General features: G+C 39.8%; 1 protein-coding gene across 3 annotated transcripts in view; it reads left to right on the plus strand.

The window, feature by feature from the left end:
- MOB3B (MOB kinase activator 3B) overlaps positions 1-23,662 on the plus strand; it is a 179,994-nt gene that overhangs the window by 98,748 nt on the left and 57,584 nt on the right. Inside the window, exon 3 of one of the 3 annotated variants that reach the window (XM_054588090.1) lies at positions 13,916-14,239. The exons of the other annotated variants lie outside the window; for them this stretch is intronic. Coding sequence (XP_054444065.1) covers positions 13,916-14,034 — 119 coding nt within the window. The 3' untranslated portion in view covers positions 14,035-14,239. Of the gene's footprint in view, positions 1-13,915; positions 14,240-23,662 lie in introns of those variants that run through there. 3 annotated transcript variants of the gene reach the window in all.

Below are 23,662 nucleotides of genomic sequence, written 5' to 3' on the forward strand. Positions count from 1 at the left end.
AAGAAGAGGTGGATAGATTTTAACTAATAATTACAGTACATCTTATGTGGGCTTGGCTTCCTCAGAATTTTCCTCACATAACAGAGTGATTTATTTGACCTCTACTTGAGAACCTCACATTTTAGATATTTCAAAGTGTCTATTTTCCCTCCAAAACATAGATTAACCCTGAAGAATGTGCCATTTTGCACATAAAAAAATAGTGGAATATCACCAATTTCATGTGGTTCAAACTACCAGCAGCAAAAGATTGGGATGGTGAAGTGGAAGCAAGAAATATTTCAGGTACTTCTGAGTAATTTGTCACAACAGGCATAGATGTCTCTTCTTGTAAATTGGAACATACATGACTTTAAAGGCACTTTTATATGAAATTATGTGTAATTATTTATTTGAAGAAAGGCATGGCAGTATTGCACAGAGATATCTCTGCTGCCAAAATGTTTCCTGCTGCTCTGACATGTTGAGCTTCCCCTGTTCATCCGAATCTGTGGGACACACACATAACTTGCTTTTCCATGCAGCTCTACTAGTTTTCATCATGACTTCCAAATTAGACTATGTGGTGGCCCCAGATTAGATTCCTTATGAAGAGGGAATGACAGACCTAACATTTGTCACTCACAACTGCTATATACCAGACTGTGGTAAATGCTTTACATACACTATTTTCTTCAGTTCTGAGCAACAATCTCTTAAGGTAGGAATTATCTTCCTCCTTATGAATTGGAAAACTGAGTCTCTAGGAGATGAGATAACTTGGCCAAAAATACCTAGAAGAGGGTTACTCTTGGCTAGTTCTTGCTCTGAGCTCTGAAAATGTCTAGTACAGTTTACCTCCCCAAGAGGAGAAGGCAATAAGTGGGGTGATGATTTCTCTGCCCTGATTGGAAGCTGGGGCATGGCGAAGAGGACATATATTGTATGTCTGCTTCACTGTGTGACATTGGATTTTACTTCTCAACAATGAATTGATGATAGCACGTGAGCTCTTCCAAGGGATGCTGTGTGATTAAATGTGAAATCGCTTTAATTTCTACTCAGATAACCCAGAAGCATGATTTTTTAAAAAGGGAGGAGGTTTGCCATAAAATGTCTTGGATTCATCTACAAGAAAAAGGGAGAGGTTAGTGTGGAATAGAGGATTAGCCTAAACAGGAATTCTCAGTGGGGAATAATTCTGTACCCCGAGAGACATTTGGCAATGTCTAGAGACATTTTTTGCTTGCTACACCTGGGAGGGCACTCCTGGCATCTAGTGGGTAGATACTACTAACCACCCTCTGCTGCTCAGGACAGCCTCTTACTACAATTACCTGATCTCAAAGGTGAATGGTGCTGAGACCAAGAGACTGGTCTACAGTGCACTTGCTAGGAAAATAGTTTAGCTGCTCTAGAAGAGCAACTTAATTTCAAATTTCATGAACTATCAAGTATTTTGGAAGCACTTATTTGGACATAAATAATTACTGTAATTTGAAATTACAAAATATCTAGTCATAAAAACAATTCTCAGGAGAGAGCTTCTATTAGTATCATTATTATCATTATTATTACTATTATTAATATTGGATTCTTTGGAGGGTTCTATGAACTTTTTTAAAAGTATATTTTTAATAAGGAAAAAGATGTAGTCAAATTTCAGAGGCTTACATTCATCAGAGCAAAGAGAGAATGTAATGACTCAGAATTAGTGAACTTCAAAATATTGAGATATTGTTGGTTTATTCCCTTGTAATGCTTAGCTCTAGGTAATAACCAGTGGAGACCCTATTGATTTGCATTTGTTGGGCTATTGCTTTCTAATGTATGTTAAAATCCTAATTATGTTGTGATTCTATGGAGGAAAACCTTGACTTAAGTGAGAATATTAATATATTAATCTTGACCCTTTTCAGGGGGCACTTCCATAAGACCATGAGTCAGAGTGTCTAATTCTAAGCCTGCTGTATGGGTTTTATTTCCACTTTGGAGGTGATGCAAAATTAAAGAGGTCTGGGCTTATATCATGAATAGAGGAGAAGAAATCCAATTTTGAGCTGGGATATATGAGAAAATACTCCTACCTCACCTCACATTTGATGATATTTTTACTTCAGTTATAGAAGTGAAATGTTATGGAAATGTTATGGAAAGAGCCAGGTTAGATCATTGAAGTGTATGAGAATCCTTGGAGCCCAGCTATAAGTTTTTGAGAACCAGTGGAAATTAATAGCCCATGTATTCTACATATTTTTAGAACCATTTGTAACTGATACATGTGGCTCTTTCTTCACTATGAATTTAGTAAGTTTATGATTAATGAACTTACTAAATAACAGAACTATGGAAATTCTAGCTATTGGGTAAGCAAGAAGGAGTTCCAGGATAATTTGATAGAGAAATGGTAAGTGGCATTTGTGTATGTGCATTTACCTGTAGGTTATGGCTGTTTTTCTGTGTTGAGAAGATTCTGAGATTGTTGGGTCTCGGTGGAAAAGAATGCTGTAGTCAGCTGGTGATACCTGCTTTGGAAGTGTGGCTGGGAGCCTGGTGACATGTAAGCCTTATATTTGTTTGTTTTTTAAATTCAGTCACTATTTATTACACTCAACCTTCTGTATAAATATCCCAGACCATACAAAGATGCGGTGTGTGTAACACTCTATGAAAGAATTACATGTTAAAGAAGTACTTTGGGAGATATAACAGAAATAAGTAATTCAACATGCCTAAGACTTTTGACTGGAATGTTATAAACACAGGGTATAGCAACTGGAAGTTCTGTGATAACAGGAAATAAAAAATTGCCTCTTCTGATGAACAGTAATGAAATCTGTTAAGGTTCCTATAGAGATTCCTTGTGTTCCTGGACTTTGTATTTAGTGCTTTTTTTAAAAATTATTTTTATATTGTTCAAGTATAGTTGTCTCCATTTTCCTGCCACCACTCTTCCCTGCCCCGTCCACGCCCACCTCCCACCCTCAATCCTTCCCCACTTTGGCTTTGTCCATGAGTCCTTTATATACATATTCCTTGACTTGACCCTTCCCCTTCTTTTCTCCGTTACCCTTCTCCCACCTCCTCTCTGGTTACTGTCGGTTTGTTTTTTTTTTTCAGTGTTGCTGGTTATAGTTTTCTTGCTTGTTTGTTTTGTTGATTAGGTTCCACTTATAGGTGAGATCATATGGCATCTGTCTTTCACTGCCTGGCTTAGTTCGCTTGGTCTAATGCTCTCTGGTTCCATCCATGCTGTCACAAAGGATAGGAGCTCCTTCTTTCTTTCTGCTGCATTGTATTCCATTGTATAAATGTACCATAGTTTTTTGATCTACTCATTTACTGATGGGTGCTTATGTTACTTCCATCACTTGGCTACTGTGAATTGTGCTGCTCTGAACATTGGGGTGCATAGGTTCTTTTGAATTGGTGTTTCAGGATTCTTAGGGTATAGCCCCAGCAGTGGAATCACTGGGTCAAAAGGAAATTCCATCTTTAGCTTTTTGAGCAAATTCCATACTCTTTTCCACAGTGGCTACACCAGTCTGCATTCCCACCAACAGTGCTCTAAAGTTCCTTTTTCTCCACAATGTTGCCAGCACTTGTTTGTTGATTTGTTCCTGAGACCCATTCTGACTGGCGTGAAGTGGTATCTCATTGTGGTTTTAATTTGCATTTCTCTGATGGCTGGTGATGCTGAGCACTCTTTCATATGTCTCTGGGCACTGTGTATGTCCTCCCTGTAGAAGTGTCTGTTCAGGTCCTGTGCCCGTTTTTTAATTGGATTGTTTGTCTTCCTTGAGTGGAGTAATGTGAATTCTCTATAGATTTTGGAGATCAAACCCTTGTCTGAGGTATCATTGGCAAATATATTTTCCCATACGGTTGGTTCCCTTTTCATTTTGCTGATGTTTACTTTAGCCATGCAGAAGCTTCTTATTTTGATGAAGTTCCATTTGTTTATTCTTTCTTTTATGTCCCTTGCTCTAAGGAACATGTTGGTGAAAATATTGCTGTGTGGAATATCTAACAATGTCCTACCTATGTTCTCTAAGACTTTAATGGTGTCGCGACTTATATTTAAACCTTTTCTCCATCTTGAATTTGTTATTGTGAATGGTGTCAGTTGGTGGTCGAATTTCATGTTTTTGCATTTGGCAGTCCAGATCTCCCAACACCATTTGTTGAAGTGGCTATTTTTACTCCTTTTTATGCTTCTGCCCCCTTTGTTGAATATTAATTGACCATAGAGACATGGGTTTATTTCTGGGCACTCTATTCTGTTCCATTCATCTATGTGTCTGTTCTTATGCCAGTACCAGACTCTTTTGATTACAGTGGCCTTGTAAAATAGCTTGATGCTAGGTATTGTGATCCCTCCTACTTTGTTCTTCTTTCTCAAAATTGCTGCAGCCATTTGGGATCATTTATGTTCCCATATAAATTTTTTAAATGTTTGTTCTATATCTGTTAAATATGTCATTGGTATTTTAATAAGGATTGCGTTAAAGCTATGAATTGCTTTGGGAAGTATGGACGTTTTGATGATGTTAAGTCTTCCAATCCATGAACACAGTATATGCTTCCATTTATTGGTGTCTTCTTTAATTTCTTTCTTCAGTGTTGTATAGTTTTCTGAGTATAGGCCTTTCACCTCCTTGATTAAGCTTATTCCTAGGTACTTTATTTTTTCTTTTTGCTATAGCAAATAAGTTTTTTTTCCTGATTTCTGATTCTGGTATTTCATCGTTGGTGTACAAAAATGCCTTTGATTTCTGAATATTGACTTTGTATCCCACTGTTTTCTCAAATTCACTTATTAGGTCAGGTAGTTTTTTGGTGGAGTCTATGGGGTTTTCTATGTACACTATCATGTCATCTACAAACAATGACAGTTTTATTTCTTCCTTTCCATTTTGGATGTCTTATTTCTTTTTCTTGTCTGATTGCTGTGGCTAGAGCTTCCAATACTACGTTGAATAGAAGTGGTGAAAGCAGACATCCTTAACTTGTTCCCAATCCTAGTGGGAAAGCTTTTAGTTTTTTTCCATTGAGTATGATGTTGGCTGTAGGTTTTTCATATGTGGCCTTTATTATGTTGAGGTATGCCCCCTTTATTCCCACTTTGCTGAGTGTTTTTATATTAAATGGATGCAGTACCTTACCAAATGCTTTTTCTGCATCTATTGATATGATCAGGTGATTTTTGTCTTTCTTTTTGTTCATGTGATGTATTACATGTATTGATTTGCAAATATTGAACCATCCTTGCATCCCTAGGATGAGCCCTACTTGATCATGGTGGATGATCTTCTTCATGAATTACCGGATGCGGTTTGCCAATATGTTGTTGAGGATTTTAGCATCTATGTTCATCAGCGAAATTGGCCTGTAGTTTTCTTTCTTTGTTGTGTCTTTACCTGGTTTTGGGATTAGGATAATGCTGACCTCATATAAAGAGTTTGGGAGTCTTCCCTCTTCTTGAATTTTTTTGAATAGTCTGAGAAGCACAGAGATTAGCTCTTCCTGAAATATTTTGGAAAATTCTCCTGTGAAACCGTCCAGTCCAGGGCTTTTGTATGCCAGGAGTTTTTTGATTACTGCTTCAATTTCACCATTTCACCAGCTGCTATTGGTCTGTTTAGGCTTTCTGCTTCTTCTTCATTCAGTGTTGGAAGATTATATTTTTCTAGAAATTTATCCTTTTCATCGAGGTTTTCAAATTTCTTGGCATATAATTGTTCGTAGTAATTTCTTACAATCCTTTGTATTTCTGTGGTATCAGTTGTAATTTCTCATCTTTCATTTCTGATATTATTTATTTGGGTTCTGTCCCTTTTTCTTTCTTTCTTTTTTTTATTTATTTTTTTGATGGATCTGCTTAAAGGCTTGTTGATTTTGTTTATCTTTTCAAAGAACCAGCTCCAGGATGTATTCATCATTTCAATTGTTCTTTTAGTCTCTATGTCATTCAATTCTGTTCTGATCTTGATTATTTCCTTCCGTCTACGTGCTCTGGGCTTTGTTTTTTGTTGTTTCTCCAGTGCTTGTAGTTGTAGGGTTAGATTGTTTATTTAAAATATCTGTATCTTTCTTAGGTAGGTCTGTATTGCTATGAACTTCCCTCTCCGGACTGCCTTTGCTGTGTCCCATAGGTTTTGGACTGTTGTCTGTTCATTTTCATTTGTTTCCAGAAACTTTTTGATTTCTTCTTTGATCTCATTATTGACCCATTCATTGTTTACTAGCATGCTACTCAATCTCCATGAGTTTGAATGTTTTTTAGTTTTTTCCTTGAGGTTGGTTTCTAGTTTCAAGCCCTGTGGTCTAAGAAAATGCTTGTTATGGATTTCAGTTTTCTTGAGTTTGTTGAGGCTTGTTTTGTGTCCCATCATGTGGTCTATCTTTGAAAATGTTCCATGTACATTTGAAAAAAAATGTGTATTTTGCTTCTTTGGGATGAAATGTTCTATGTATATCAGTTAAGTCCATTTGATAGAATGCGTTGTTCAGTTCCACAATATCCTTGTTGATATTTTGTTTGGAAGATCTACCCATTGTTGACAGTGGGGTGTTAAAATCCCCTACTATCAGTGTGTTGCTGTCTATATCCTTCTTGAATTCCTCCAAGATTTCCCTTATACATTTGAGTGCTTCAATGTTGGGTGCATATATGTTTACAAAGTTTATATGTTCTTGAAGGATTCTTCCCTTGAGTATTATGAAGTGTCCTTCTGTGTGTCTCTTTTTATGGACTTTTTTTGAAATCTATTTTGTCTGATGTAAGTATTGCTACCCAGCTTTTTTTCCTGTTTATTTTCTTGGAATTTTTTTTTCCCATTCCTTTACCTTCAGTCTGTGTACGTCCTTTGTTCTGAGGTGGGTCTCTTGTGGGCAGCATATGTGTGGGTCATGTTTTCTTTTCCATTCAGCTTTCCTGTGTCTGTTGATTGGAGCATTTAATCCATTTACATTTAAAGTTATTATTGATAGGTGCTTATTCATTTTTTCCCTTTGTACCTGAGTTCCTCTCTTTCTCACTCTTTTCCTTCATCTTCTTAAAGCAGTCTCTTTAGCACATCTTGCAGTGCTGGTTTGGTTGAGGTGTATTCTTTTAGCTTTCTTTTTTCTGGGAAACTCCTTATTTTGCCTTCCATTTTAATCGACAGCCTTGCTGGGTAGAGCAGTCTTGGTTGCAGACCTTTGCTTTTCATTTCTTGGAATATTTCTTGCCATTCTCTTCTGGTTTGTAGTGTTTCTGTTGAGAAGTCAGCTGCTAGCCATATCAGGGCACCCTTGTATGTTACTACCTCTTTCTCCCTTTCTGCCTTTAAGATTCTCTCTTTGTCTTTGATATTTGCCATTTTAATTATGGTGTGTCTTGGAGGGGGCCTTATTTGGGGTTCATCTTGAATGGGACCCTTTGTGCTTCCTGGATTTGTGTGACTTTTTCTCTCCTCCAATTAAGAAAGTTTTCCATCATTACTTTTTCAAACAGGTTTTCTATCCCTTGCTTTTCTTCTTCTCCTTCTGGTATCCTTATTATAAGGTTATTATTATTATGTTTCATGTTGTCTTGCATTTCCCTTAAAGTCTCTTCGTTCTTTTTGAGTCTTTTTTCATTTTCTTGCTCTTTCTGGGAGCTTTTTTCTACCTTATCCTTCAGCTTGCCGATTCAATCATCTGCCTCATCTGGCCAGACTTTGATTCCTTCTACTGTGTTCTTCAATTCAGAAATTGTATTCTTCATTTCCTCTTGCCTGTTATTGATAGTTTCTATGTCCTTTTTCATGCTGATATAATTTGCAGTAAGATCCTCATAGTTTCCCTGCAGTTTTTCGCAGTTGTCCCTGAGCTCATTGAGCTTCCTTAGAACTGTTGTTTTGAACTCAATGTCAGATAGTTTACTTGCCTCTATTTCATTTAGTTCTCTTTCTGGGGATTCCTCCTTTCCTTTCTACTTGGGGTGGGGGTGTTTCTTTGTCTTCCCATTATTTGTGAGGGTCTTCCTTTTTGCTTCTGCTTCTTAAATTGATCTGTTTTGTCTTCCTGACTTTGTGGTGTGAACTTCTATCATAGGAGACCTGTGAGATTCAGTGGTGCAGTCTCCTTGATCTCCTGAACTCAGTACCCTTTGGATGCCTTTTATGTCATTTATGTTGGTTCTCTGGAAGTAATTGGGTTTTCATTGTTGTTTAGTCATTCTTTGGTGGGTCTTTCCCTCCATCTGATTGACTGAAGGTTACTCTGCCCACCATGTCCTGGGTGTTTTTGTGCAGGTGCTTCCAGAACAAAACCACAAAGCTCAGGAAACAAACCCACATCTGCAAAAATAACTTCCCCCCTGTAATCTCACTATCAATAGCAAGTGGACCACTTTTAATACAGTTGTAAAAAGATTAAGACTATTATAAAAAGAAGAGAAATAAACTATTAGTATAAAATCTAATGACTTAATATGAACAAGTTGATGGACCCAACATGAACGTTTAAAGTTATTTAGTAAAGAAAATATCACAAATCATGAAGAAGACCACAGAGGATTTTGTCTCAGTAGCCTCTAGTATTTTACTGCTGTTTTTTCTTTCTGGATCCACTTTTGGTGATATCAGATGTTGACCCTGTCTGACCTTAGGCAGTCTGTTGGAGACTTCCAGGGTTCTACTGTCTACTGTCTGTCTCCTTCAGTTGTTAATCTTGTCACACTGCACTCAGCAGTCAGGCTTAGACACCACAGGACAAGGCAGAATCCATCTTGGGGTTGGGGCTATTGTTTCCCCTCAGCCGCTCAGAGGGAGTGGTCTGCCTGAGCACTGATGGCTGCTGCCTGGGGGGTTACTCAGCACCGGGATCCCGGCGGCTACTCTCAGTTCTCTCCCCAAAGACTCCATCTCCAGTCTCTCCTAAAGTGTCCCTAGTCTGTTCTGTCCTCCCCTTTGCCAGGGATCTACTATCTGTGGCTGCCACTGTGTACTCAGCAGTCAGGGTAAGCCATATATTTGACAACTGTTTGTGTTTAACAGTAAAATACTATCCAAATCCCTAAATTTAAAAGATCTTTGAGTTAGATCCAGTAAAAAAAATTCAGAAAGCTGTATCTGCCCTACTTTTTGTCAATTGCAACTGTCTTATACAGACATTTAATTTTGTGGTTAAAGTCAAATGTGAAGATTGTTTCATTCACTTTTAAGAATAACGTAATATGCTAGTTTCTATGTCAACCAGCAACATCTGTGCCTAGAAAATATCTGCAATAAAGTAAATTTTTAGATTAGTGAAATTTGAAGATAAATATCATAGCTATGTGCCTTTGGTTTCACTACTTGGAATCACAACATTTCAATAGTTATCTAACAAAAAATTGGGGGCATTTCTAAAGTCTCTGTATCTCCCTTCCACTTCCTTCACTCAGTCACTCAGGGAGTTTTGAGGGACTATGACTTTTTGTTCTTTAGAAATAAAAGAAAATTAAATATTTTATATATGAATTTAAAATAAAGGACTCTTTTATTGGTTCATTGCTTTGGGTTAATAATCCAATGCCATTTTTGGAGGAGGAAGACCCTCAAATTTAAACCAGCTCACTGCACATGAGAGTTCACTATGCATTGGCTGCACCTCCCTGTAGAAGAAAAACAATCAGGCATTTTTCCTTACCACTTATTTCCCTCCTTCCTTGATTCATTTCTTTCTAACTTCTTTTGAAAAATTTGAAGAATTCTTAGATGTCTTTATTATGAGACTGACTGCCTTGTAGATGTTACTGTCCTGTGACAAAGGCTTTTTTCCCTACTTCACAAGGAAAATGTGCTTGGATTTAGTCCAAAATATCTTTCCTCATAAATGGCTCAATAGAATGATGATAGCACCTCACCAAGTATCGGGAGACTACATTCTCATCTGCCCTCTATCTGGTGTTCTGGCCTTGCACAAGTCATTAAATGTCTCTCCTCCTTTTTCCACCCTATTAAATGAATAGAGTTAAAGCAGAAGGTAGCTACTTCTCTTCATGCACTACCATTTTAAATAGTGATAGCTAAGTTTTAGGGCACTTAGGATGCTAACATTAACATTTTGCTCAGCAAAAAATATCAGATCGCCTTGAAGGTAACTAAATTTCATGGAGCCACTGCACTTGTTAAGAGGAAAACTGAACTTATCAGAAAGGAGTGATGTCATCCTTATTAGCAGAATGGAATAAATTCTGCCATGTTTAATGAGGAAGGAGATTAAATTTGGTTGTAGATAGTCAAGGAGACATATGTAAAACCATACATGAAGTTGAAAAGAAACATGAATAGAGACGGGAAAAAACACAAACAAACAAACAAACAAGACAGGTATCAATTAGGACCCTGTGGTTGCAAGCAACAGAAACTGACTCTGACTAACCTATGTGGGAAGAAGCATTTATTAGAAAGTAGATAACCCCAGAGTCAAATAAATGATGATTCTTGGTATGTCTGTTTGGAAAAACTCCAACTATTGTTAATATAATGAGAACAGTTTGCACAATATCAATGTAACCTGGCAGCCAAGGAGAGTGGACTGGAATGCAAATGCGTGAACAATGTCAACTTAACTGTACTAGTCAGTGGGGGTGGTGGCCACTGTTGAGTGAGCATGTGTACTGTGTGGCCATGGCATTCACAATGGCTGAGCAAGTAGAGCAATGGATCTGCATCAGATTTTGTGGTAAGCCTGAACATTCCTCCAGTGGAAACTATTCAGATGACTCAGAGGGCTTTTGTAGATGATACAATGAGTGCAGCGCAAATAAGTGTAGCACAAATGCTACAAAGATGGTCGAGAATCTGTCAAAAGTGATCCACATTCCAGAAGGTGTGCAACAGCAGAACACCTGAGAATGTTGAACATATATGGGCTGCAATCAACAAAGATTGGCAACTGACAGTGTGAGAACTAAAAGCTGATCTGGGGATTCAAAAAACTACTGTGTCCAAGATTTTGACACAGGAATTTGACATGAAATGTGACATGGCAAAATTTGTTCCATGGCTTCAGCTACCAGAGCAGAAGGAACATTGTTCTACGGTTGCTAATGACTTGATTCAAACCACTATCAATGAACTAGATTTCCTCAAAAAGGTTATAATTGGACATGAATTTGTAGGTCTACAGCTATGATCCAGAAACAAAGGCCCAATTATCCCAGTGGAAATCTCCTGGTTCTCCATGCCTGAAGAAGGCACAGCAAAATTGGCGTAAGATGAAGACCATGTTAGCTACGTTTTCTGATTAGGAAGGTGTCATCCATCATCAGTACGTCCCTCCAGGCCAAACAATTGATAAGTTGTACTACCTCAATGTTCTTCATCAGTTGAGAGATGCAATATGATAGAAACAGCTGCAGCCACAGGCAGCTGGTGATTGGCAGCTTCATGACAACTCATGCATCATGTCTCGTGCAGAGACATCCACTCATGTATCCACTCATGCATCATGTCTCGTGCAGAGATTTTTGGTGAAACATCAAATCACCCAGGTGACTCAGCCCCTCTAAAGCCCAGATTTAGCACCCTGCGACTTGTGGCTTTACCTAAAACTAAAATCACCTTTGAAAGGGAAGTTATTTCAGACCATGAATGAGATTCAGGAAATAGGACAGCTGATGGTGATTCCAACAAAAGATTTTGCAGAATGTTTTGAACAGTGGAAGAGAAGCTGGGAGTACTGTGTGAGTTCTTAAGGTGCCTACTTTGAAGAGGACTAAGGCTTCATTGTCCTATGTACATTGTTTCTTGTATCTTCTTCAAGAAATGTCTCTACGTTTCACAGTGCATGGCTGGATACTTTCTGGACAGACATTGTATATGAATTGGGGAGGGGAAGGGATAAGATGGCGGGGATAGCAGATTGGCAAAATAACTGAGAGAAAAGGAATTCTCCCAGGGCAGAAAACTATGAAAAAAGGAAGGGGAAAAGGGAATGCTAAATATCAAAAATAATACAGGAAAGATAAATATATCTAGAACAAATTAAAAAAAAATTAGGAAAGGAATTGGACAGATCCAACCTGCTGTCAATGTTACCTCTCTTTGAAGCAAGAGAAAATGTGGTTTAATATTTTGAAGATAAAAAAATAATAATAGGGGAAATGTACCAGGAAAGGAAAGTGGAATAAATCAAGCCAAATTAGCTTTTTCTTGAGCATATCTAAAGGTGCCCCTCTCCCTTGGGTGCCTGGGCACCTTGTGCTGGGGATCTGAAAAAGGAGAGACATGACCCTTGCCCTGAGAAAGTTCCCAGTCCAGGAACAGTGTTATGAATTCCTTCATTTATTGAATGCCCACTAGGTGCCAAGCTTCTTGCTGAGAGCTTTAAAAGCTATCTCATTTAATGCTCCAAGTGTCCTTGGGGGCTAATCCTATTGTTATCTGTGTTAAGTAGATGCCTGAAGAGAGGAGCAAGAGAAGCAGCTTATAGTTAGGGAGCAGGCAAAGCATAGCAACGGCTTGACCCACTCAGTTTGGCTCCTAGGTCTAGGCTCTTGTTGCTGCTCTGTGTTACTTGTCTCAGGGAATAGAAGAAGACAAATAAAACAGTAAGAAAAAGGAAAGGAGCAGCTTGACCCAATGGAATCTCCAGTTTTTGAAATTCACTGAACATTGTAATGTTTAGGGAATTGAATCACGTTCGCTCCCTTTATAAGCCTGCAATAAATTATTAAGGACAACCATGTACAATCTGTGCACTACAGCAGGCCAGCAGCCGCTCCAAAGCAGAATGGAACTTGCCTCTCTGTCTGGAGCAGACCAATTTATCCACGGGCTTTTCATGCTCACTGACTGACCTCCCACCCCACACCCACCCCTGCTCCAAAGTTCAGATTGCAAGTCTAAAATTTTTATCCTACAGGAAGATAAAAATGTATTGTCTCTTCTGGGCCTGGACCTGTCTATCAGCAGTGAATGCAAATCTCGATAATTATTAGAATTTCCAATCGGATAGAGTCACTGGCTCTCAATCATTTGTCTTGAGACATCCCAATGTCAAAGCATGACTCTAGAAACCTCAAACTGTGTTCCCAGCTTTTAAGGTGACATTTCTCCCCCTTTAAAAATATATTTTACTACGATTTATTTAAAGGTATGCTTACTTTTACAATAGGAAAAATCATGTATTAAGAGAAATGCCTGGTGTTCTATGGTTAATCTGAAATTAATCACCTTTCTATCTATGCCATTGTTTATAAAGGATTATATTGCAAGTGTGACTGTTAGATGCCCCCACACCAAATCTAAATAACTAAAAAAGGAAAGTGTCCTCATATGAGATCAAGCCTGGCACATCCTGCTTTCCTTCCTTGCCACCATCCCCACTGCCCTTTTGTGGATTTAGACCTTTTCTTCGAAACGCCCTCTGGACAGAATTTATTCCATGGCTGGTGCCGTGTGGAGTTGTCAGCCTTTACAGCCCATTTGGGGCCATTGCCTTTGGAGCTCTGGGCCTCTGCCTCTGTTTTCTTTTCCTTTAAAAAGTCATTGAAGTCCGGAGTGTCGGCAGTGACCTTTGGAAATGTTTTTACAGCTTACAGAGACTTCCTGACATGTTTTATTAGCTCTTGGTGGTAGCTAATAAAGTGAGTCTTAGCAAAGCTGCCTAACGTGACAGATTAGAGCTATTTCCAAAGTAACCAGTCCCAGCATTGCCTTGAAGGAGGTTTGATGACAGGATACTTGGCCACCACTTTCTGTTCAGTTCAGTGGGGCATGAGTGATTACTTCTGGAAGAAAGGGAGGTCATTCATTTAGGAAATACAATGACCCGCTTATTTTGAGAGAACCTCAGATAGAAGGCCCCCTGCCTCAGGAAGAGAGAGACATCATTGCTCTAGGGATTAGTGAATAAGGTTTGATTTTGGTTTTTTGTTGTTGTTGTTAAAAAAAGCTCTTTTTTTTTCCTACCTTCATAGAGATAAACATAAGTCAAAGCTGGCCAACTGCCTTTCAAGAAGGAAAGAAGAGAAAACAACCCTCCTCCAAGTTTATAAATGCTACAAGATCTCTGTTCTCTATATTTTTTCCTACTTAGCAAAATGTTCTGGAGGTTAGGTTCTGGATTTCCACAGATCTAGACTCACATTCTGCCTCTGCCATTGATCAGCTGGGTGTTGTAGGACAAGTGGCCACTTGAGACCTGGTCTCCTCATATGAAAAATGGGGACAATAATCTCAGGGTGATTTTTGAGGGATAAAATATGATGATGCATGGAACATGCTTAGCATAACGCTTACATATAAGCACTCAAAAAAGTGTTAGCTATGAAATTATTTTATTAATTTCTTTGTAATAAAGAATTTTTTTGTGGAACAATATTTATCTGTGAGCCTCCCTCTGCCAAGGTCTGTCATTTTACTCCTTGGGACACAATTAACAGTGGGGCATCATTCACATAGAATACAGTGTGAATGGTGCCCGAGAGTTGTGCCACACAACAGCCCTCCTCCTCACCCGCCACTATTCAACCTCTCTCTCTCTCTCTCTCTCTCTCTCTCTCACACACACACACACACACACACACACACACACACACTCCTACCTCTGCACCATTTACAAATAATCATCTGGACTATTCCTACTTTGAGGAAATAATTTACTCATGAATGGGTGTAATAGAAAAAGCAAAAAGGTATTTTAAACACATGCAGCAAGGATTTACTTGTATCCCTTGTATTTTGTGACACACTAGACAGAGAGTGTATTTCAGGTAGTTGGTAACAGTCAGGTACCAACGATTGTCTAATGTGAAACTCCGTCAGGCCCAAAAGCAAGAAAAGCTTAAAAACAAAATCTGGGAATAATTGATTAAGTAGTCCTTTCCTCTCCTTTTAATCTCAAGTCTTTATCTCACATCCAACAAGATTCTTAGCAGACTGCAAAGCCATAAGAGGAGAAAACCAGGGAAGGAAGACATCTTTTGAGTCCCTTCTCTATGACATCCCTCATTAATCACTTCATGTCAGATCATTAATGGTCACAATGACAATCATCCTTATTTTATAGATAAGCAAACCAGGATGAATCCATCATGCTAGTAGTGCCCAAATCACACAGCTCGCAAGGGGCAGAGTTTAGGGTTGACTTTCGCCTTTGTGAAAGCCTGGTCTCTCTACTGCCTGGGAGCTTCCCGGATGTCACTGCCAGAGCCAGTGCTCCCTGTGGCAGAATGAGGGAACTGAGGACATCGTAACAAATGCCTCATGCTTACCTCTAAATTTAGTCCATGTGAAAGGCTGTCCTTTATTCTGAGATTATTTTTTTCCTGCTTATTTCTTTTTGGGTGTTTAAAATGCCCTTTCTTTTGTGAAATGATAGTAAGAGTGATGAAGCATTTTTAATGGCCCCATGGGCAAAATAAAGGAGACAACTTATGTTTGTCTATTCACCCAATTTTTAAAATTTTGCTGGATTTTAAAACCCAGAAGTCCAATACTACTATGCTACACTGTTTTGCTCCCCTGAGAATACATGCAAATGGATTAAGTAACCCCTCTTTGCACTCTGTGATACTCCTCAGAGCTTATGAGCCGAGTATGTGATGGCAGCCAATATTTCTCATACGTGTAATAATGTTCAAGAATTACCTGCTCGTAGATATGGTAAAGGAATATTGCCTAGTTTGTTCAGGTTCTACCAAAAATAGTTCCAATTAAGAATTGTCTGGGAAACATTAAAATTTCAGATTCTGGAGTCCTGCCCTTAGAGATTGATGCAGTAGTTCTGGGCAGGACCTAAATTTGAGTTTTGAGGACCCCTTTAAGGGGATGCTGACGCTGCTCACTGGGGAATAATACTTTCAGAAACTCTCATACAAAGGCATTGGATTTCATACGGAATGATCTCTCCTCTGCATGGAGAATTCTTTGTTCTTTCCATAGAGTCATAGCATCATGTCAAGCTCAATTTATGAATTATATGAGATTTCTGCATCTATTTCTGGTTAAAATATTGGAAAGAACTATCTGATTTTCTTTCATCACTTCTTTCCAAAATCAATTTAAGTAAAATCAATCTTTAAAAAATTCCCAAATTTCAAATCATTTTTGTTTATCTAAACATATAATACCTCCAAGCTGAGTCTTAGGCCCATTAGGAAAATCTGTCCTGCGTGTATCATCATCAGTTGCCATGGAGATGAAGGCTGTGCCATAAATTCCACATCCATGCAGATTTTCCTCCAGTGCAAATCAGCTGATAATTCCTTCTTTTTTGGGGGGGTCATACTCAGGGAAGATATTTAGTGTAAACACTTACTTTTATTAAAATACTTTAATAATTTATAGTTTCCAAACATTTTCAGCCATCACATTTTTCACATGAACAGCATCCAACAATATCATAACTCATTGCATGAAAGGATTGTTGGCTCAGGAGAGATGAGTCAGATTAGAAGAGACACAAGTATAACTTGAAAAGCCCTGCCTCCTCCCCAGGAGACCTTTTAAGCACTGCCCAAATCCCAGCATTCATTTTACCATAACCTTTGCAGAGATCAGATAGGATGCCAACATGCAGAAAGAAAGGTTATCATTGAAGACTTTCCTGAGGTGAAAGTAGGCAGCAGTATCACCTCTGAATAGAATGTGCTCAGCCAAACAGCCTGTGAATTGAACGCATTTTACCAAAGTTCTCTTCCCAACTAAGACTTCTTTTAACAAAGGAATAGGTGTGAGTAAAAGGTTTATGCCTTGGCTTCCCCACTTTTTGCTCTCTGTGCCTTTGACTCACTCATGCCTCAGAACTTCATCAGGATCGACTCTGAACCTCCAGCTGGAGGAGGTGCTCCCCTGCCGGTCTCTCACTGATGACCTGTGTCATGTATTTTTACAACTATAGTGAAAGGACTCAGCAATGAGTCAAGGTGCTACAATCAGGCTGTGCTGACTTTACAGCCTCTCTTTGCCACTTACTGTGGGAACTTGGGGAGATGACATTATTTTACAATACAGTTTTTTAATCTATAAATGGGAACAAAGCTATATCTTCCATATAAGGATCATATGACTGTTAAATAAAATAATGCTTATAAAATGTTAGTGTATGGCTGGCACATGAATAATATTAGCAATTAAATTACTATTAAAATATTATTTAGAAAATTTATGTACTTGCCTCTTTCATATCCATTGCAAGAAACAACTGTGTGTGTGTGTGTGTGTGTGTGTGAACAATTAGAATGAATTATTATGAAAAATTCTAAAGGCATATCTAGGCATAAGGGGGAAATACTAGAGATGAGCTATGTCTGCCTCATTCAAATGGTGAAGTGGAGGGCAGTATGCCACATATTTTCTCTTCCTGTACTCTACTAGAAGCACCTCAAGGGTGTTAACACAGTCATGCACTTAATGTATTGATTATCTATACATTAAGTATACTACTATGCTCCATAATATTCATTGTATATACATTAACAAACAGACATGGCCCTGGCATTTTGGATGTTATAGACTAGTGGAGGAGCCAGATAACAAGTAATCTAGAAAACAAAGATAGAAAGCAACTAGTGATAAGGAATGCTTTGACTACAACCATCGGACTATAGCCACAGAGAATTAAAGGCAGAGCAGAGGAGGTATGTCAAGCTAAGACCTGGGTATGAGAACAGAAATGGGAAATATGTTCCAGGAAGCAAGATCAGTCTATGCAAGGACCTGAAGTAGAAAATACCTCGGCATGTTCAAGAAACTGGAAAGAAGCCCCTTTGACTGGAGTGTAATCTGAAAGAAGAACAGCAAGATGAGGAGGGTGAGGTAGGCGGGAGCCAGCTCACATAAAGCAGTGGTTCTTAAACTCCAGCATGCATCACAGTAGCTCCACAAATCCCAGGTTGCTGGGCTCCACTCCAGGAGTTTCTGGTCCAGGAGTAGGTGTGGGGTGGAATTTGCATTTCTGTACAAGTGCCAGGTAATGCTGATTCTGCTAGTCTGAGGACCACTCTTTGAGAACCCCTGATATAAGGCTTTTTTAGGCCATGACAAGGGCTATGAATTTATTTGAAGAATTAGTGGGAAATCATCAAAGGATGTCAAATGTCACAGCCTTTAATTATTATTTTTGTAATGGTGACTCAGGGCATTATGTAGAGAATTAATTAGAAATTGTCAAGAATAAAAAGGCCACTATGAAAGTTATTGTTATTCAAGATAGTCAGGCTAGAGTAGTAGTAGTAGAGAGAAGAAGCGCTCAGGATGTATTTAAGGAGTTGGAAGCAAGAAGATGTTCCTGAACATTGTACATGATGGGTGAGAGAAAGAGAAGTGGGGAAAGTTGCCTGGGCTTCTGGCTGGAGAAACAGGGTAGATGGTCAAGGCATTTACTGAGATGGGGAAGATTGGGCAGGAACATGTTTGAGAAAGAGAAAAAAGGAATTAATTGGATGTGTTTAGACACATTAAATTTAAAGATTTTATTTACTTATTTTTTAAGAGAGGGCAAGGAAGGGAGGAAGAGAGGGAGATAAACATCGATTTATGAGAGAAACATTGATTTACGAGAGAAACATCGATCAGCTGCCTCTGGCACACCCCCAGTCGGGGGACTGAACCCACAACCCAGCCATGTTCCCTGAACTGGTGACCTTTCAGTTTGCAGGATGACACTCAACCCACTGAGCCACACTGGTCATGGCTAGACACATTAAATTTAAAGGACCATCTTGGAAGGATCAGAACCTCACAGGTACAGATGCTTCAATGCATGAACTAAAAATATTTAAAGCAATAGCTTCCTGGTCAATGCTGAAATGGCAACTATAAGGGTGCTTAGGGACCAAGCCAGAATCTCAGTCTTTGCTCTCTGAGAACCAGGAATGCTTGGTAATAAATCATTACTGCACTACAGGAGTTGCATCTGGTGTAAATCATTTTAAGTAGGTCGGGCACTTTTGGAAACTAGCTTAACTCCTGGTAACACTAAATTCAATCTAAAGTGGATGCTCCTGTGGGACCAGGGTGCTTTTAGCCCAAGGTCTGCCCTCACCCAGGGTTTCTAAACTTCAGCACTACTGACATTTGGATTGGATAATTCTTTGCTGGGGGTAGGTGGAGAAAGGGGCCTCTCCTTAGCCTTGTAAGTGTGTAGCAGCATCTCTGGCCTCTACCTACCAGATGCCAGGAGCACTTCCCCCTCCCATTTATTACAACCAAATATGTCTCCAGATTTTGCCAAATGTTCCCCAGGGAGCAAAATGACCTCCAGTTGAGAAGCACTGCCCTATTTGTTAAGCATCTCATGGTACCCCTTGCCATAAACAAACTGTACTCCCCATTTAATATACCTGATTTTAATCCCAGCCTCTCAGAACTTCCTGTCTTTCAATGTGACTTACTTTTAAGCAGTCTGAAGTGTTAATACGGCCCAGAGGTTGAGATGTTTTAGTGATCTTCTGAGGAGGACATCTCTGCCCTTAAAATGTTCTTGTTATTACCAGACTAAAGAGGTTTATTTGCCTGCATGAACCAAAGCCCAATAAGACAGGACATTGTGGCAAAGAAAGTTAAGGGTTTATTTTTAGAAAGTGGCCCATCCCAGAGTCACAGGTGAGCTAATGCTCAAAGACCTGTGTCTCCAGTGGTTTCCAGGGGATGGGTTATATAGGGGACTGAGTGAGTTAGGGCCATGGTCAAGGTCATGGTCTCTACTGATCGGTCAGTGCTAGGGTAAGGGGAGTTGATCATTGCATCTTTCCTAAGGCAGCCATGGTGTCACTTTGTCTGTTTTTGCCACTTCTCTAGGTCTGGAGCTGAAACACAACTGAGGCCTAGATGTTATCTTCAGTTTTATTGAAACTCTGTCTCTGGGTCAACAGGCCCGAGGCTCGGTTTCTAAGATTGTTCAATGCTGAGGAGGGCCTCGTTGACCAGAGTGATGTCCCTTAATGATTAAGGGAGTGAATGTGTACGGGAGAAGAAGACAGTTGAGTCGGGGCACAGGGGGAGGCCACTTTGAATCAAAAGACAAGAAAGGAGAAAAGGTCATATTAAAAAATGAAGTTCCTTTGTGGTTACAGTTAACGTTTTTGATGCAGGAAACTCTGGGGCAGTTCCTACTGCGGGAGGAACAATGGGAGAATCTGATGACAATCAGGATTAATAATAACAACAACAATAATAGTAATAATGGTTAACATTTATATAGAAATTTTCCATACACAGATCTAAGTATTTCAAAAATGTTACAGTCACACTATGAAATTGGTAGTATTAGTATCAACCCCATTTTACAGAGGAGAAACTAAGTTGTAGAGATTTACCCAAGTTCAACAGGTAGTTAAATAACAGCTGGATTCAGACCCAGGCAATCTGCTCCTCCCAACCCCCCGCAACAGGCCATCCTCATAATTTTACCATGTTTCCAAAGGAGGAGGGCATCTGATGGGAGAGAATAGGAGCAGGTGGGTGTAAAATGATCTGCCTGCTAAGATGCATAACCTTTCATCTTTAATCAGACTTAAAAATTTAGAAAATCTCTTCACTAGAAAATTCCCACATTCCAAATTATTTTAGAAATTGTGATTCCCACTGATAATAAATATTTTATGCAATCATTCGTTTATTCATCCACTTCTTTCCTTCCATTTAAGAGAGGCTTTTTTTTTCTTTTGTTAATACATCATTGAGGTCACAGATATTTTTAAGTCACAGGGATTTACTTTTACAGGCTTGTAACTTTATATTTGGTACCCAGAAGCAACTCTTTCAGATGGCATGAAGAAGCCAACAGAAACATTTTTGTGACTGTGGCAACTGCAGGCAGCTGTGATATTACAGGTATGCTGAGTTTACATGATTGAGTCGGGATGAACACTCACACACATTCCCAGAACCCCTCCAGGAGCGAGTAGATTGCAGGGGGAAATGTGTTTGGATGTGGGAAAGAACCTGAGTCATGAGCTGATTCTTTGATGCTGCTTTGGAGCCTAGAAAGATCAGCTCATGACATTTTTCTTCAAAACCTGTTTAGAAATGAAGTTCCCGTAGCTAATAAAACATGAGTGAAACTCTGTCTGAGCCTTAAGGGCCATCAAGAATGTGATGAAAACTGATAGAGGGCTATACCTAACCCTGTTTTATATTTATAGATTTTGAAATTCACTTTAAAAAGAGCTTCCATCTGATTTCTCTAAAGAGAGAAGATTCTTGCATTTATGCATTCTAGCATCTGTAATAAAATTTTTTTCATGATGTTCTTGAGAAGATAGGAAATTACCATCAACACAGCAGTTCCTTCATTCTGCTTTAGTTTTTCATTTTGATGAGCCTTCCTTCCAGATCCAGACCATAAAATGGGTTATTGCTGTGATGGAACAGTTCTTTGGGCTTTGCTGAGTCATTCCTCTCAGATCTATCAATGATAATGATAATACTAAAAATGGCTGAGAGATACCAGATACTTACCTAATATGCTTATCACTTTACATTCATAATTTAACCCCTTCATCCCACGAGGGAGGCACAATCACTGCCATCTGATTTATAGAGGAAAAAATACAGACCTAGAGAGGCATCCCCTATTCCAGGTCACAAGTGTGGCAGCAGTGGGGCCAGGACTTGAACTTCGCACTCATTCTTGGGCACCCAACATCTTTATGTGCTGCCTCCCACCAAAAGGAAGGCAGTGGCAATTTGGACCGTCCATGAGCTTCTTGCGCAGGTCTGTTCGGCATTCTGGGTGTCCAGAGCTTGGGAGGTTAAAACCACCCAAGACAAGTCTGTGGGGGAAGCATCTGAGAATCTTCATGCCTGTGCACCAGGCTTGGAGGCACCCACCACCATAATGATTGGCACCAGAAGTCTCCAAAGCTCAAGGTGCTGCTCCAGGGCTTGTCCCAGCAGCTGCCACAGCAAGCTGTCAAAGGGAGCACATAGATGCCTGGGGCTGTGCCAGGCCAGACCAGCACTTGGGTGTGCTCGAAAGCGGTCAGCAAACAATTAACTATAAGATGAGTGCATTTTCTCTGCCAGAATCCATGAGGACAATCAATATTGGCATGTGTCTTTGCACACTTAATAAGAATCGTGTTTCTTGACCAGTCCTTCAGAAAGTACCTTCAGGTATTCTCAAGGGATTTCTAAACAACAAGAAATTAAGCCTCCCAACAGTTCTCACTGCAAGGAAACAGAGAACAGATCAAAGCAGGCCTTGAGCCAGTGGGGAGAGGGTTAGAGAGAGAGTAAGAGAGCGCCCCACGCCCAGCCTCTCACCCCCACATGCCCCAACATGCACGGCCCCTTAGGCACATTTGTAACACCTGCAGAATAATTTCTAAACCATTTCTCAGTCCTGTCTTCTTTATCATGTTGACACTGTCTCTCAGTGCCTAGCACAGGGCCTGACACTGTAGAAGTGCCGAATACATTTTTGAGTTGACCTGAATTGGGGAAAAATAGTCTGTTCTTTTGCATGCCCTGCTTTGCCTTAAAACATATGTTTTATGAATTCAGGGGAGTCCTCACCTAGAAAACACCTTCAGGGAAATATATTCTATACTCTCCTTTCTCTCCCTCTCCTCCTCTTGCTCTCCTGCTTCCTGCCCTGGGGTGGGACTGTGCACATTAAAAAGTTTGGGCTTGACACTAATTTCAAGGGCAAGGTGCCTTTCTCTGGCCCTTAGAGGTATCCAGACACTCATCCCACTTCCCCTGACGGGGACGGCCTGGCCTACCTATGGATCTTCTGAGACGTGATCTGGGCTCCTGGCAGGATTAGCTGCAGGCAGGGGGGCTGCTGGCTAAAGACCTGGCTCACGTTCTCTGCTTCACCCAAGCTCCCCTTCCCAGGTACAAGCTGGTGCAATGTGGCCAGAAAGACTGGCCTATTCAGTCTTCAGAACAGCCAGGGTGGGGTGGTGCTGGGGGAGGCTGCTAGGGGCACTTGGCAGGCCTCAGGGATGCTTCTGTCCAACACTCATTGTGCCAAGGAAGTGCTGGAGAGAGGTGTTGATAGAAAGAACATTGCTGTGGGTGTGTTCCCATCCTAATGCACGTTGCCTCCACTATTGTTTCCTATGCAAGAAAATGAGCCATTGCAGAACAATTGTGTTGATGAGAGTGAGTCTACTTGCCAAATAACCAGATTTATTTTCATTAGTCCAATGAGATGTGTGCCAGCTGGGTGTCATGATGATTGGAACAACCCTCAGTGTCATCAGAGGTCAGCTGCTGGCCCGTTTCTTATAGCTCAGGCAGGTGTGCACTGAAATCATTCATGACAAATGATAGTAGCTTGTTTCTGTGTTTATAGATTTTTAAGTTAATAGGCCCGCTTTCTGTTACGCTCCTACCAGCTAGCCCTGCAATTTTGGCCAAGTCACATAATTCTTCTGATACTTAATTTTACCTAAAAGTTTTAAAAATGAAAAGCAGAAGGCAGTTCCTGGGATGGTGGCTTTTCTAGCCCAGTGTTTTGGAAATGCAAATACAGTGGTACCTAGGTACTTGTTAATTCATTCTAACAAGTGGCAAGCAAGCGAGGAGGGATGAAGCATTTTCTCTTGTGGTGCAGCGTTGTGACTCATACAAGTTCTACCGTGTTCAACACGTGGCAAGCAAGTGCTGAGTTCTGAAACATATTTTCTCATCAAAATGCGGCGATTACCAGGTTTGGAGAGTTCTGAAGCTGACAAGTACCGAGGTACCACTATATTCTTATTATGGAG

Source organism: Pteronotus mesoamericanus, unplaced genomic scaffold, assembly GCF_021234165.1.
Source record: "Pteronotus mesoamericanus isolate MK-2021 breed Mesoamerican mustached bat unplaced genomic scaffold, CSHL_Meso_final contig_124, whole genome shotgun sequence".
NCBI classification, from domain to species: domain Eukaryota; kingdom Metazoa; phylum Chordata; class Mammalia; order Chiroptera; family Mormoopidae; genus Pteronotus; species Pteronotus mesoamericanus.